We start from the raw sequence: 16,554 nt of genomic DNA on the forward strand, positions 1-16,554 counted from the left end.
TAAGTGTATAATCAGAGCCGTGCATGTGTACACGGAAATCATGATTTGTGTGTGTGTGTGTGTGTGTGTGTGTGTGTGTGTGTGTGTGTGTGTGTGCGTGCGCGCACGTTTGTGAGCCGTCGTGATCCCATCCTTGAAAAGATGGAAAAAGCTTTGTGTGTGTGGGTGGAGGATGAGACACAGAAAGGCATGGCCCTCAGTGGTGCTGTGGTGAGAGGAAGGCCATGCAGTTATACAAACACTACGTTGTTGAAACAATATATTTTGTTTGTCTGTTTGATTTTTTTTGTGATAAATGTTAGCTCTTTCACGAGCCTCGATTCTGTATACAAAAAAAAAGAAAAAAAAAAAAAAAAAGCCGCCACTGATAATCATCTCCACTCGCGAGTCTATTAAGACTAAACGGAGTCTTCCTTGGTTCTGATGTATCCATATTCACCGCGGCAGCAAGGAACCACGACTCGTGGATGAAGCAATCTCCTTATCCGTGCACTGTTTGCCCCTCCGCCATCCATGAAGTGACCTCCTGGGTACGCCCAGTCTCTGTCTCTTCTCTCTCAATCTCAGCCACCTCGGTGTCATCCTTCCTCGGTCTCATCCCTCCCTGATGGGATAGAGACGGCAAAACCCAGCAAGGCCAGGTCGCCAGGCAGTGTCCCAAACACATGTCAATCGGCGCAACTACGGGCACTACACTTCCCCACCAAAGCTTCCACCCCTGCACATTTGTCATTGCCAACGAAGCTGTTGTGTTTGGCACAGTCTTGAATCCCACAAAGCTCAGTTCCATGTAGGCATAACATGGCAACAAGGGAGACTCAGAAGCTCGGGTTTTTGTTCTCAGCATGGTGGGGGTCAGAAAAAAACACAATCAGCCGCAAGGCCAGGCCTTGTCCCAGACAACACGCACAACTCAGGCCCCATGTGCGGCGTGGCCATCCTCCGCATCAAAACTGCTGTGCACGGCTGGGTTCTCATTCCCATCGAAGCCGTTGTATTTGGTGTGGTCCTCAATCCCACAAACCTTGGTCTCTCTCACCTTTAACGGTCGGTCCCTTGCAGGAGGGGGTCCACCAAAGCTCGGGCCTTCCCTTCCAGCAGCATTGGGGGAGCAAGTCCCACTAAACTCCGGGGCCAGGCCACGTCACAAACGCATGTCAAAAGACATGACACCAGGCACCTCGTCTCAAAGCTGCCATTTTCGCGTTCGTCTTCACTGCCTTCTAAACTGATGTATTTCACGCAGCCCTAGGTCCTCTCCGTCCCAGGTGAGAGGGAGGTGGAAAATCATGCCATCTCCCCCTCGCCACCGCCATCTTGTGTATCGTGTGTGTGTCTGTGTGTGCTTGTGTTATTATCCTCTGCCTCCGCTAACTGATGGTATTAACAAGAAATGGTACAAACCCGATCCCTCTCTTCCACGGATATTTCTCATTTTCCTATATTTTCACGAGTCAGATTAGCATTCAGGAAAAGAGCAATTATGGTTAACCGTTTCGATGTTGCCACTTTTGTCTAAATGATGAAAATGATGTATAAAAGGCAATATAATCAAACATTTGGCGCAAGTAATGGCAGGTTAAATGTGCCCAGCGAGCTGAACTGAGTCACTGTAAACACACACACACACACCGCGCATGGGCAAAAGGCTTAATTTAGCATTCATACATCATTTTGAAAGTTGCATATTGCTGATGGTTTTTCTGTACCAAACTGCTGTTTCTAACTGTTCCATCTATGTTCGATTTATGTGTTGCCGGTAGACCAACTAGCAACTGCTTATTGGAACTCAACACTATAATAAATAGAGCAGAACAACCAAGTGTGTAGCATATTTGGCAGTTTGTTGAGTTTTATTGTTGTTGTTTGTTGGCTTTTAAAGAATAATTACAGGCCATCAGGATATAAAAAACAAATTTAAAGGCTACCTCCCACTTACCCATTTGGCTGTGTGGGTAAATAAGGGACAATGTGTGGTGTAGTGCACCCAACAGGGTTTGCACCACGTGTTGCCAGCCATGTTGGCTCTGAGACCCCTGCATTTTGTTTGTCGGTAACCGGCAAATTCCAGCGAGACCTTTGCAGGCCATCTGTGCACAACCATGATGATGAAAAGAGGGATTAGTACTTTATACAAAGCATTTCATACAGTATTTGGACCAAAAGAGTTAGTTAATAGTCATAAACATGAATTTTTTTTATTTGATCATTATATGCAGTTTAATTGCAATTTTTAAAAATAAGCTCATCATAAGCTCATCAATGGAAGCAAACGGAGAGAAAACAATTAAAAGAAAACTCCGATGCTCACCTCACGCAGTGTCGGGTCGTCTGCATCCAGGTGCTGCAAGAACACGCCTTCCAACTTACCCTGAAAATGAACATTTGATTGAATGAATTCAAAAAAATGAATGAATGAAAAAATCCCGTTGTCTGCCTTATTGCAGAGTGTAAGGATCAGCTACTTGGTATTTCAATCAACCAGATAGGCAGGTGCATACGTTGTCCAGATTCCACAATGTCTCCAGATATTCATAAGTAGAAGGTTTATTCTTTAAAACTTTATGCTATTTCACAACATAATGATTTTAAAAAAAAATCCACCCCAGCCAAGAACAGAAAACATTCACGAGCCGATGTCGCTTGATCAAATAATTGTTAATAATTATCAGCTTCAGATAAGCCATCCCAAAGTTGTGAACAAAACGGGAATACTCGAGTCCTTCAAACTATTAACATTGTTTCGTTGTAAAAGTATGTCTTACTTATCGCTCACAACTTGTTTTTTTTTTAAATAACAATAATAAAAAGTGAAAATTCCTTGGCAAAAGTCATTCCAACGTTGCAAGCCAATATTAAATTCAACTTAGGCCTTCAATTTTGCCAAAAGGTCTTCATTAATCAAATATTAATTCCTTTGACATCAATTGTCTTGTTGCGATTTTTATCCCAAAGTATTTCCACTTCAGTCGAGACAGAGCTGCAATAGGAATAGTTGCCAAATAAAAGTAGGCAAGAAATTGCTGAATTAAAGAGAACGGCACTCGGTAGGGCACATAGTCTTGCCTCGTGCGCTCATTCTGAACAATACCATCGTTAACCGAACACACTATTGTTATGGCCCACTGCAGTTATCGCCCATATACCCTTATCATCCATGCATCCTTTATGCCACATAGATAGGCATTATCCCTTGCTTTATTGACTTTATTGCTTTATCGGACAAGTGGTTGCAGAGAAAAACATTTTAAAAGTGAAAATATATAGGCGCACACACACGCCCGGGCGTTGCAACAGTCTCAGGTAAAGCCGCCCGCCCATAGACCCTCCTTAGGCCCTGATATTTTTTATTGCCGTTAAGAAGCTTTATTCCATCACGGGTGATGAAGGTCGAGTTTCTTCGAAATAGTGTGTGTAGTTTCGGAGAAGTAAGCAAACAAGTGGAACATGTCTTTCAATCCTGACAAATCTCACACTCTTACGATGTCTCTCCGAAAAGACCGACTGGACAACCCTCCCATCTACTTTCTGAATAATCCTCTCCAAGAAGTTCTGTCACTCAAGCTTTTGGGTCTCACTATCTGCCATGATCTTTCCTGGGAAAACCACATTTCCAAGCTGGCCTCCAAAGCCAGTCGCCGACTGGGCATCCTCCGTCGTGCGAAGTCCTTCCTTGGCACACCTGAGCTCCTCACCACATACAAGGCTTTCATCCGCAGCTCAATGGAGTACTGCTCTCCCCTCTGGGCTGGTGCTCCTGCCTCACACCTAGCTCGTCTTCACGCTGTTGAAACCAAAGCATTCAGAATCATTGGAATCTCCCGCGATGACGCTATCTCCGAGGGCCTTTCACTTAATCACCGCAGGCAGGTTGGTGGTCTTTCCGTCTTCTACCGACTCCTCTCTGGCCTTGCTCCCCCAGCTCTCTCTGGGCTCTGTCCCCCAAATATTCCTGCAGGTCGCACAAGATCTGCCTGCAACCCTCTTATGGTTAAACTGCCAAATTCAAGACTCACTGCTCACCTTCACTGCTTCATTCCTCTTTTCTCCCGCCTCTGGAACAAACTCCCTCACTCTCTTCAATCCCACTCCTCCCTCCAGGTCTTTAAAACGGCTGTTCACCACCATCTCTTATCTTCCCCAATCCAAAACCTTGATCTTTTCTACCCCCGCTAATTTCACCCCAAATCCACTTTTTTGAGGTGACTTTTGACTTCTTTCCTGGAAGTCCTTGGTGTCCTGGCGTTTTATACCTATCCTGCCTCCCCCCAGGCCCTCTCCCTCCAAAAACATCTCCCGATGTCCCTGCTCTCAAATGTTGTGTTTGTGTGCTTCCTCCCCTTCTCTCCCCATCTTGTCGACCGCTCCCCTTTTTATATACTTTGTTTGCTTGTTTGTTTGATTTTTTGTTTGATAAATGTTAGCTCTTTCACGAGCCTCAACTCTGTACACAAAAAAAATAAAAAAATTGGGGGGGCAATCCCCCCCGTTAACTACCCATATGCTGGTTTTTATATACCGTGAACAAACTTGAGTATATCACGGATGATGAAGGTTGTGGTCAAATTTCATAGAAATCATGTGTGTGGTTCCGGAGAAGAAAGGAAATACCTATCTTTGGGGGTCAGACCTGGACCCAATTTGACCCCCGGTAGATCCCCTTACACCCTGAATTAATTTTTTTTAATGCCGTGGACAAACTTTGGTACATCAGGCGTGATGAAGGTTGTGGTCAAGTTTCATCGGAATTGTGTGTGTCATTTCGGAGAAAAAGTTCTGAGTGTTCTACATACAGCCTGACTGACTGATTGGCAGACACCACGTGCGATGCTAATCCCTCCCATGAACAACTTTTGTTCCAGGTGAGCTAATAATGGAAGGATAAGAGAAAAGGTAATAAGGCTCCATCAGCTAAGAAAATATCAGAATTGGTGCATCCATGACAAACTTTCGGCCATAAAGGGTATATATTTTGCAACGGATGTAGGGAGGGTATGCGGGATTTGGTTTCACTTGCTGTTAAAAGTCATCTTGGATTATTCGAGTCACAGGGAGAAGGATACAAGTAATACAGTACGATTTGATAGACCAGGAAACAGATATATGCAGGTTGTTCAGTTTACAAAAAGCTTGGAGCTAATAAAGAATGCATTCCAGGGATATACTCACACGGCTACTTCCACAACCTCGTGGGAAGAATTTCAGGCAGGAAAGCAGGCCTTTCAGAGATTCCCGCCATCTCTGCATGGGACACAAGACAAAAAGGCTCACAGGAGAAGAAAAAAAACGATCGATGGCTGTTATTAGTTTGTTATCCCCAACGCTTTTTTAAATAATTGGCACCGTCTGTCAGTTTGTCACACATCTCCGAAACGGTTGTGCAGAAATTCACCAAACTTGGTAGTTATGATGGAAAGAAGGTGCGAGAGCAGCAAGCGGTGGGGTCAAATATCAAAACATGTAATTACGTGCACATTTTGAAATGAAACTGTGTATGCAATCAACATTGGAGAACGCATGGAATATGTAACGGCATTTTCGATTTGACCCCCAGTTCATGCCCCAGCGGGTGGGGACTATGGGTCACAGAGGTCAAAACGGAAAACTATCTCAGCTCAAAATTTGATATTGGGTCGGTCATTCCTGGTGGGAATTTTTGCCATTTGTCAAGTTTGCTTTAGGCGGGAAGTGTGGCGATTTGCGTTAGTGCACCAACGACTTCGCTCTAGTTTGCATTATAAACCACGTCATTGTTCTCGAGAAGAGCAAATGTAGTATGTCCATGGCCTAAAAATCAAAAGAAATTCAATTAACGATCATTTCGGTAAGAAATGTTGTTTTACAACAAAAGCTTCAAGTTATTTTGAGGGTGCACTTGTAATGTAATTCATTACTTGCACGTCCACCAATCAAACAATACGTCAAGGGACGATCAACAATTATTAAAGATAATTAAAGGTGTATCAGCAGCAGAGTGAAGTCACATTCCCTGACATTTTGCAGATTTAAATGAACTAAGGATGTGTGAGCAAATTAAAGACATGAGAAGAGGCTATTTGGTCCATCATGCCTGTGTGATATCCACATCCCATCAGCTTAATCTCTAAATTCATTTGTATTTCGGTGCTCAACAAATGGCTAATGTTAATTCAATCAAACACACCGAATCACTTTAAATGATCTATCCTGTTGCGCAGTATTTAAAATGTATGGAGTTAAAACCTGGTACCTTGGGTTTAAACCTCCACACTTCAGGCCTGATGTGATGTTATAGCCTCACTGTTCACTGTTGCCATAGACAGAAAAACCATGTGCAGCTCATCCCTCTAAATCTCACTGTACGAGCATGGCCACTTTTGAATGTGCGATGGATGTCTATGTCCTTCCGACTCCTCAAATTTTGATTTGATGGATTTGTACAAGATTGAGAGCAAAGACAATCGGAAGGTCAAGTGCAACAGGGTGAACAAAAACCAACACAACTTTGTTTGGGAGGAAATGTGGGGAGAAAGAGGAAACATGGAAGGACGATACTGCAATGTTGTTTGAGAACAGGATAAACACATCACGGCCAAAGACTTAAGGCCGTGGGATGTAAATGTTCATGGGAAGGAGTGGTGGCCCACAATTTGTATTTCTGATTATGCAAGTACTGTGTACATACTTTGTGGATGTCCATGCAAAGGTCAATTCATAACGGCTTTAAAGTACAATCCATGTGTCGTCAGGATCTTGCAGCCCATTTTTCCCTACCTCCCATTATTCTCATTTTATTCCCTTAAAAGTGTATCCCACGGTGCCCTTTGGGTGTCTTTGAAGCTTGTAGAGGGAGACGGCTGCGGTCGGGTTTCTGTCCAACGGGTGTGCTACGGTCCATCCCAATGAAAGTGGTAGCAGGTGGACAAAAATAAATAAATAAATAAACGAGAGGACCAGTCAAGGATCACAAAGGACCACAGAGGACTGAGAGAGGGCCCGACAAGGATGAGAGCGGGTGGCTAAAAAAGCATCACCTCCGCTTGACCCTGCTTCACACTCATTGCGATCTAGTCCTGCCGGCACCTAGTTTGTGGAGAAAGTGGATTTCAAACCGTGCAAGGCTCAGGAGCATCGGAGAGCTTGCCCAAGTACACCACTGCAACGGGACAAGAGGTATCATATTCTGGTGGTCGGGTTTTCTTTTCTTTTCCTCTGGTTTCCCCCCTGTGCTTCTATATTATTCATTCTACCCTTTACTATCCAATAGGCCGTTACATGATCCGTAGATATACAGGGAGGTTTTTACGGCATAGCCCATCGGGCAGAGCTGTCGAGAACAGTGTTTGTCAGTCCGTATGTACAGTCACGTGAAAAAGTAAGTACACCCCATGTAAAGTTTTGACTTTTTCAACATATTTCAACATACAGCTATTTGATCTTCATTTCAACAATATTGAAAGATAAAGGTGATATAATATAACAAATATCATGAAACATTTCCATTTTGTAGTCCATTGTACAATTCAAATAAACATAAATGCAAATTTCGCATGTGGAAAAAGTAAGTACACCCTTGGCTCTAATAGGTGGTATTGCCCCCTTTGGCAGAAACAACCTCAAGTAGGCATTTCTTATAACTGTCTACCAGTCTCTGACATCGACTGGGAGAAATTTTTTCCCACACCTCCATGCAGAATTCTTTCAGCTGTGCGATGTTTGAGGGGTTTCTTGCATGCACAGCTCGTTTCAAATCCCCCCACAACATCTCGATGGGATTTAGATCCGGGCTTTGACTTAGCCATTCCAGAACCCTCCATTTCTTTCTTTTCAGCCATTCCTTGGTGGATTTACTGGTATGTTTAGGGTCATTGTCATGTTGCAAGGTCCACCGTCGGTTGAGCTTCAACACTCCGACAGATGGCCTCACATTATCCTCAAGCACCGTCTGGTACAATGAAGAATTCATAGTGGATTCCATGATGGTGAGCTGCCCAGGCCCTGATGCAGCAAAGCTGCCCCAAACCATAATATTTCCACCACCATGCTTTACAGTGATGTTCTTTCAGGTTCTTGTGGTCAAATGCTGTCTTTGGTTTTCGCCAAACATGTCTTCTGGTGCTGTGGCCAAATAGCTCTACCTTTGACTCATCTGTCCAGAGCACATTGTTCCAGAAGTGCTGGTCTTTGCCTCGGTGTTCATTGGCAAACTTTAGTCTTGCCCTGATGTTCTTTCTGGACAGCAAAGGTTTCCACCTGGCACACCTCCCATGCAGATCAAATTTGTGCAGCCTCTTTCTAATGGTAGACTTGTGCACTTTGACATCAACAATGGCAAGAGCTACCTGTAGGTCCCGTGATGACATTCTGGGGTTCTTGGAGACTTCTTTCAGCATCTTGCGGTCTGCTCTCGGGCTGAATATGCTGGGGCGGCCTGGCCTGAACAAGTTGGCAGTTGTTTGGAATCTTCTCCACTTGTAGATGATCTTCCGGACAGTCGAATGATTGATTTCAAATTGTTTGGAGATCTTTGAATATCCCTTCCCAGACTCATAGGCATCTATAACCTTCTTTCTGAAGGCCTCAGAGCTCTTTTGATCTAGGCATGGTGACTCCGCACACTTCAACAACAAAGAGCAAACCAAACTAAATGTCTGAGGTTTAAATAAGACAGGTTACTCCAAGATCCTCTCTAACGATGTTCTTATCATTTGCACCTGAGCTGGTGCACCTGATTCTAATTTTAGGTATTTGAAGTAGTGATAAATGTAGGGGTGTACTTACTTTTTCCACATGCGAAATTTGCATTTATGTTTATTTGAATTATACAATGGACTACAAAATGTAAATGTTTCATAATATTTGTTATATTATATCACCTTTATCTGTCAATATTATTGAAATGAAGATCAAATAGCTGTATGTTGAAATATGTTGAAAAAGTCAAAACTTTACATGGGGTGTACTTACTTTTTCACGTGACTGTATGTATGTATGTATGTATGTCCCCTCAAACGTATACCAATCAGAGCTGAGGATCTGGTCACATGACAGGGTGATGTGATTACGTCTGATGTCATTACGGTGTACGCGGCTGACTCTCCACACTCCGCCATTTTGATTCATATGCCATTCATGCCGAACATATCGTAGAACCTGTAATATATCACAATCACCATGCTCTACCTTTACGTTTTTCATTCAATGTGAAACACAAACAAACCAATTGTTAAAATGCCCATTAAATATTGAAAGCATTGGCGTTATGACTCATCTTTGGACCGCTTCAGACAAATTAAGCCCAGGTTTCTGAATACAGTAGTGTATCTTTTCAGTAGTATCGTTTTCGTAATAGTAATAATAATATAGTAAATATAACCATAATACTTTAATTCCAATGTCGTGAATGGAAAGTTAATGAATTGAAGCGGTGTATGGTTCATGATCAGTGATGAGCATTGTTCGGGCACTAATATTAATAACCGAGGAAGTAAGGAATTCGCCTCGGTTTTTTAATAGTAATATCATTTTCGAAATAACGATAATGTAACGTTAATATTATAGTAAATCGAATCATAACACTAAACCCTTCGTAGTGACTGCAAACGTACTGGAGGTAAAAAATATATCATGTTCTACATATTAAAGTCGCGGCAGTTTTGTGTCCGTTACTTCATTACGTCTATGATGTCATTACGATGGCTGACTGCACCGACCGACATTTGAATTTACAAGTATACCCACTCACTACGGGAGTGGCAGGAAGGGCCATTCATCTTTGGGGTATATAGATTACAGTCGATCTATGGTCGGGTCTCAAGAACATTGGGTGTGTGTTCATTTACAACGTTTCTTGTGGAGAGATCGCCAAGTGGTTTAAGCATTCGAGCAAGCACTCCATTCAAAACCATTAAGGAACGGCTGGCTTGGCAAGCGCTAGCTAGCTGCTTGGTGAATGAGCACACCTTCAACCCTTGTGGGGTATATAGATTACAGTAGATCTTCCCTCAGTTCTGTAAGTAAAACTTACCTCATGGATGTCGAGATTCCTCCAAATTTCTTTGTTTAATGTTATAAACAGCATTAGTGACGGTTTGAAAAGTTAATAATATGTTTGTGGTTTATAATATTTTACAAGCCCGGCTACGCCACTGTTAGACTTTTGGTCTTGTTTTTAATGCTGTTGTTGTTGTTGTTGTTTCGTATGCAGCCTGTGGCTGCTGGTTGCATCATTTCCCTGGAAGTGCGTTTGTGCCGCTGATGCAGTGCCCCAATTACCAGTGAGCTGGTTCTCAATTTGCCGACCTCGGAAGAATGACAGGCTGAGTCAACCCCCCTGACGTTAATTCAACAATCGACCGGGATTAAAACTCAGGATCCTATGATCCCAAGCCAGCACCCTAACCGTTAAGCCAACACCAGGTTTTTTATTTTTCAATATACACATTTAATGCTCATCTCAAGTAAATGTTCCTTTATAAATCAAATGTGTTTATTTTAATTGCACTTTTAAAATTATTATTAATAAATTATCAGCTCATAAGTCTGCCTTCCCTCTCTGTAATCTTTGCGGGAAAGTCAGTGTGGAGAAACGTTAGTGAGCGTGTGGACGTGGAGGCCACGTAACCGTGCATGTGCTTTATTCAAAACCAACCAATCAGAATGATCGGGTGTAACCCGGGGCAACACCGCCTGCTGTGAATGTGGTCTGTTAAAATCCAGACACGTTGCAGTTAATTAGAAACACAAATGGATCAACATAGAGTGTAAAATTGCACCCGCAAAAGTTTAATTTGACAATGACCAAACGTGATGGAAAATACCTGTGCAACTTTTCCCTGCAGATTTGTTAACACTTTCAGGTAAAAGTTAACGGTCATTTTGCAAATTAATCCGGCCACCAGTACACACAAAAAGCTTCGCCATGCATCTACAAATTACTTTCACGATTGAGTTACCAATTCGAAGAGTGTGTAAGAATAGTTTTAGTATTGGCTGGAATCAAACCTGCTGATGTAGAGAGAGCAGCGAGGACAGCAGCCCTGGTAGTAAAGATAGGCTGACATCTCTGGAAAGTTCAGGAATGGTAGAGGCAGCTTGAAGTAGAGAGTCCAATGCTGCGACAGCCAAACAGAGGGTTCCATCCCCCATGCTTGGCTGCAAAGGGAGGACCATAAATAAGTCAATAATATGATATACTGAAAAAGTGACAAATACATAACATTTGTCATTGGGATCGAGGTGGCTGGGGGGAAGATGACTCAATCTACATCTCTCTCGCTGACAAGATGTACAAACTTTTATCCACTCATCCCAACTTTCTCTTCCTCATATGTGGCGACTTCAGTCGTCACCATGCAACTTGGCTGGGTGTTGGTTCCTTTCTTACCAGCCATGGCAATTCAGCAAAGGTCTTCTGTGTCTCCATGGGACTGATTGAATCTGTGAACTTTCCAACCCAGATTTCTCCCAATGGCAAACCCTCCCTTCTGGACTTGGTGATGACTTACTTTCCCGCAAATGTCTCCTGCTCTTCCTCTTCTCCAATTGGTTCACCTGATCATATGCTTGTGAAAGTCAACATCGCTCTGGCTATTCTCAATGAGCTGCTTCAACGCCGGCGAGTCTGGAATTTCACTCAAGCAGATTGGCAGGGACTGCAAGCCTCCTATATCGACTGGACTGGTCTCCCATATACACTGCCCCTGATGTTAACTCAGCCTGGAAATTCTTGCACAGAATCCAGAATCCTGCTCTCTCTCTCTCATGCACAGATTAATCCCATCTCGTCATTAATAATCCTCCCCTTCTTCGCGCCCATGGTCCACTGAATCTTGTGGTGAAGCAGTTGCTTTGAAACAACTTGCCTTCTCTTCCTGGAAGGCAAATTCGACCATATGCAATCTCCATGCATTCCAAAAAGTCCGCAATAAGTGTGTGTCCACTCTCAGGAAAGCCAGAACAAATATCTGTCCAACCTCAAGAATGAACTTTCAAACTTGCCTTCCTCCTCTAAAACCTGGTGGTGCCTTATTAGGGCTGTCTCCGCAGTATGCTTTCCTTACATCCCTTGTCTTACTTCAAATGGCATCACAGCTAACCCCGCTCATGAAAAGGCCAAATGCCTCAATTATATGTGATATTAAATTGTGGGTTGCATCTCCTAGCAGTGCCCTCCTCTCTGAATACATTACTGATGACGCAGTCCCTGAATCGACCGCGTGTCTTGGGGACGGCTTATAAAACTACCTGTAAGCGAGGAGGGATTTATTTCTGCTGTTATGGGTCTCCAAGTTGGTAAGGACGCTAATGACATGCCTATGTACTCGCATTGTCTCTGCATTGCCTCAGCATTAATGAAGGTTGTCTGGGAATGCTTGCTTATTAGTGCCTTATAATAATAATAATAATAATGCATTTATTTTATATAGCGCTTTTCAGGAAGCCCAAAGACGCTTTGACAGAGTGCAAAACATAACGCATAGCAAAACATAAAGACAATTGCAAAAAAAGAAGAATCAATAGGGAAATATTCAAAGCACAAAGGAGGGAGAAGGAGAGGAGATAGTCAGGGGTTAGATGCTGTGGGTTAAATGTTGAATGCAGTGTTGAACAGGTGGGTCTTGAGTGATGTTTTGAATGTGGTGAGTGAGGAGGAGTCTCTGATGGTGTGAGGTAGCGAGTTCCAGAGGGTGGGAGCAGCGATGGAGAAGGCCCTGTCCCCCCAGGATCTAAATTTGGTCCGGATGGGGGGGGTCAGGAGGTTGGTACCAGCAGAGCGGAGGTTGCGGGTGGGAGTGTGTCTGGAGAGGAGGTCAGCCAGGTAGGATGGGGCCAGGTTATGGAGGGCTTTGTAGGTCAAGAGGAGGATTTTGTACTGGATTCTCTGGGAGATGGGGAGCCAGTGAAGCTTGTAAAGGACGGGGGTGATGTGGTCACGGGTCCGGGAATGGGTGAGTAGACGGGCAGCGGAGTTCTGAATGTATTGGAGTTTATTGGTGATTGTTGAGGGTGAACCATAAAGGAGGCTATTGCAGTAGTCCAGACGGGAAGTGATGAAGGCGTGGATGAGGGTTTCTGCAGCCACAGAGGAGAGGGATGGACGGAGACGGGCGATGTTTTTCAGGTGGAAGAAGGCTGTCTTTGTGATCTGTTTAGTGTATTTGTCGAAGGAGAGGGTTTGGTCAAAGATGATGCCAAGATTCCGGATGTGAGGGGAGGTGGACACTGGGAAACCGTCGATGTTGAGGGCAAAGTTATGGGTGGACTTGGTGAGCGTTTTTGGGCCAATGATGATTATTTCAGATTTATCACAGTTAAGTTTGAGGAAGTTGATTTGAAGCCAGGATTTTATTTCAGTGATGCAGTTTGTCAGGATAGAGTGGGTGGCGGTGGAGATGGACTTGGTGGAGATGAAAAGCTGGATGTCATCGGCGAAGCAGTGGAATTGGAGACCATGACGGCGGATTAAGTGACCGAGGGGGGACAGGTAAAGGATAAAGAGGAGGGGGCCAAGAACTGAACCTTGGGGGACACCTTGGGGGAGGGGAGCAGTGGGGGATTTGCAGTTATTGATGGAGATGAACTGACGTCTGTCAGAGAGGTATGATTTAATCCAAGAGAGGGCAGTGCCGGTAATGTTAAAGGTGGTTTCAAGTCGGGTGAGGAGGATGGTGTGATCGATGGTGTCAAAGGCAGCGCTGAGGTCGAGGAGGATGAGAATGTTGAGGTTGCCAGCATCAGAGGAGAGGAGAAGGTCGTTGGTGATTTTGAGGAGAGCAGTTTCAGTACTGTGGTTGGACCGGAATCCGGATTGGAATGTTTCATACAGGTTATTGGCAGAGAGGTGATGCTTGAGTTGAGTGGCTACAGCGCGTTCCAAAACCTTTGACAGAAAGGGTAGGTTGGAGATGGGTCTGAAGTTATTTAGGGTGTCAGGGTTTAGTCCAGGTTTTTTCAGAATGGGGGTAACAGCAGCAATTTTGAGGGATGGTGGGACGATGCCTGTAGACAGGGAGGAGTTTATTGTTGCAATGATAAGTGGAGAAAGAGCAGGAAGGGAGGCCTTGACAAAGCTGGAGGGGATGGGGTCAAGAGTGCAGGTGGCAGTTTTCATTCCGATGAGGAGTTCAGAGAGGTCAGTAGGGGAGACTGGGGAGAATTGAGACAGGGGATGGCAGGATAAGGGGGGGCAGGTGGTTTGAGGGGGAGCGGGTGCGGCGGTGGTCAAGCTGTTGTAGATGTTTTCAATTTTGCGTTGGAAGAATGAAAGGAAGGAGATGCAGTTGTCTATTGTGAATGACTGGGTGGTGGTGTTCAGGGGGCTGAGGAGTTTGTTTATTGTAGAGAAGAGTGCTTTTGGGTTTCCGGAGCCAGAGTGGATAATTTGAGAGTAGTAGGCGGAGCGGGCGCGGGAGAGGGCATCTTTATAGTGTTGTATGTGGTCCTTGTAGGCCTGGGAGTGAACTGTGAGACCTGTTTTATTGCGGAGTCTTTCAAGTTGGCGAGCACGAGTTTTCATTAGGCGGAGCTCAGGGGTAAACCAGGGAGCAGAATGGGTGAAAGAAACTGTTTTGGTTTTTATAGGCGCAATTTGGTCAAGGCAGGAAGAGAGAGTGTGGTTGTAGTAGTCAGTGAGGTCAGAAGGGGTGTGGAGGTCAACGAAGGGAGAAGTGGACATTTTTTCAGAGAGGGTCGATGAGAATGAGGCAGGTGAAAAAGCGTTTAGCTTACGGAAGTTGATAGTGCGATAATGCCTTGGTGCTGGGGTGGGGATGTTGATGGTCAGAGTGATGGCTAGGTGGTCAGAGAGAGTGAGGTCGGAGCCAGAGAGATGGTGCAAAATTAGTCCAGTAGAGCAGACAAGGTCCAAAATGTGACCACGGTTATGGGTAGGAAAGTTGACATGTTGAGTGAGGTTAAAGCAGGTGAGTAAATCAGTGAAGTCAGTGGTTAGCGTGGAGTCAGTGGAGTCCATGTGGATATTGAAATCACCAAGGAGGAGGATTGAGGGGGAGAGGGAACATAGCTGGGTCAGAAAGTAGGAGAAGTCAGACAGGAATGATGGGTGTGGTTTGGGAGGGCGGTAGACAACAGCCATGACTGACTGTGTGTGAACAGAGAGTTTAAAAGCCAGGTGTTCAAATGATGGAGCAGATGAGATGGAGATGAGGTTGGTCTTGATGTCTTGTCGGTGAATAACGGCAATTCCACCACCTCGGCCCTCCGAGCGTGGTTTATTGATGTAAGAATATCCATTGGGTGTGGTGAGGTTGAGCGTGTAGTAGTCCAGTGGTTGTTGCCAGGTCTCAGTGAGACAGAGAAAGTCCAGTTTATTTTCCAGGATGTAGTCGTTCAGGATGAGGCATTTGTTGTTGAGGGACCGGGTATTGAACAGGGTGAGCTTGATGTTGTTTTGTACGGCGGGTATGAATCCAGGTGATTTGGCCAGGGTTCGCAGACAGGAGGTGCGATTTTGTGCGTTGTTGTGACCAGGTGTGTTGGGACGATGAGTGGGAGTGCGCTGAGCCGACCAGAGGATGGGGATGGAGTGACCTGATTGTAAATAAACAAACTTATATTATTCCCTATAGATGTGTTGCATTCGAGTGAATAAAAGCTCACTTTGGAGTCTGCTGTGGACATTCTTGATTTTCACCACATTGTGCTTCCAAATCTTGTGTCCCCAACCCCTCAATGTCAGTACTCACCCTTCCCCGTCATACCCAACTGTTCCTGGACTCTGCGTCTTTTGCACTTGAGAAGGTGAAGAAGTTTATTTTAGCCCTCGACTCTGACTCTGCTACTGGACCGAACAGCATCAGCTCACGTGTCCTAAAAACATGCTCTGCTACTATTTCACATTCTCTCTTCCCTTTTCACCCTGTCATTTGCACTCTGTCATCTTCCAACTGTTTGTAAAACTGCCAAGATCACTGCATTACATAAATTAGAACAGCACTTGGTAGAGGACATACCTCCGCCAGGCTGAACAGTTTATGTTTTGTATCCCACTGATAGGCCAGATCTGGATTCGGACCTGAACCAAAATCTAGTCGGCTTATTCTTGTCACCTAACCAACTCATCCACCGAGTTTTGTCACAAATCGTAAACAGCATTTTGAAATATCATGCTATACTGTATATAGTTTTTGACCCTATCACTCAATGATGAAGAATCGCTTAAAAAATTTAAAATTCTCTGATTTTTCAATGATTCAATCTTCACTAAAATCTGATCTGATTCAATCTTCACCAAAATCGAACCAATTCTTCCTCGTCACACACCCAACCTCTCCACCAAATTTCATCTGAATCCGTCCACAATTTCTTGAGATATCCTGTTCTCAAACAGACAGACAAACAGCCAGTGTTGAAAACATAACCTCCATCCACCTTTGGTGGCAGAGGTAAAAAGGTGCAAAAACTGATCCCCTCAACTACAAACCTATCAACTTACCTCCAATCATCAGCAAGGTCATGGAATCCATCATCACAGTTGATATGAAATCCTTCCTTTTCTCTAGCAACCTCATTTCAGATCACCAATTTGGTTTCAGACCCAAGCAACAATGGATG

At 44.3% G+C, this 16,554-nt stretch overlaps 1 protein-coding gene across 2 annotated transcripts in view; it reads right to left on the bottom strand.

The window, feature by feature from the left end:
• PELP1 (proline, glutamate and leucine rich protein 1) overlaps positions 1–16,554 on the bottom strand; it is a 359,306-nt gene that overhangs the window by 28,802 nt on the left and 313,950 nt on the right. Inside the window, exons 4-7 of one of the 2 annotated variants that reach the window (XM_068134733.2) lie at positions 10,984–11,133; positions 5,170–5,241; positions 2,312–2,371; positions 1,940–2,090 (exon numbers count right to left, since the gene is read on the bottom strand). In XM_068134733.2, the coding sequence (XP_067990834.2) occupies positions 1,940–2,090; positions 2,312–2,371; positions 5,170–5,241; positions 10,984–11,133 (433 nt within the window). The remainder of the gene's footprint in view (positions 1–1,939; positions 2,091–2,311; positions 2,372–5,169; positions 5,242–10,983; positions 11,134–16,554) is intronic. The other variant, XM_078767738.1, reaches the window with a different exon arrangement.

Source organism: Myxine glutinosa, chromosome 13 (genome assembly GCF_964187855.1).
Source record: "Myxine glutinosa chromosome 13, kmMyxGlut1.1, whole genome shotgun sequence".
NCBI classification, from domain to species: Eukaryota; Metazoa; Chordata; class Myxini; order Myxiniformes; family Myxinidae; genus Myxine; species Myxine glutinosa.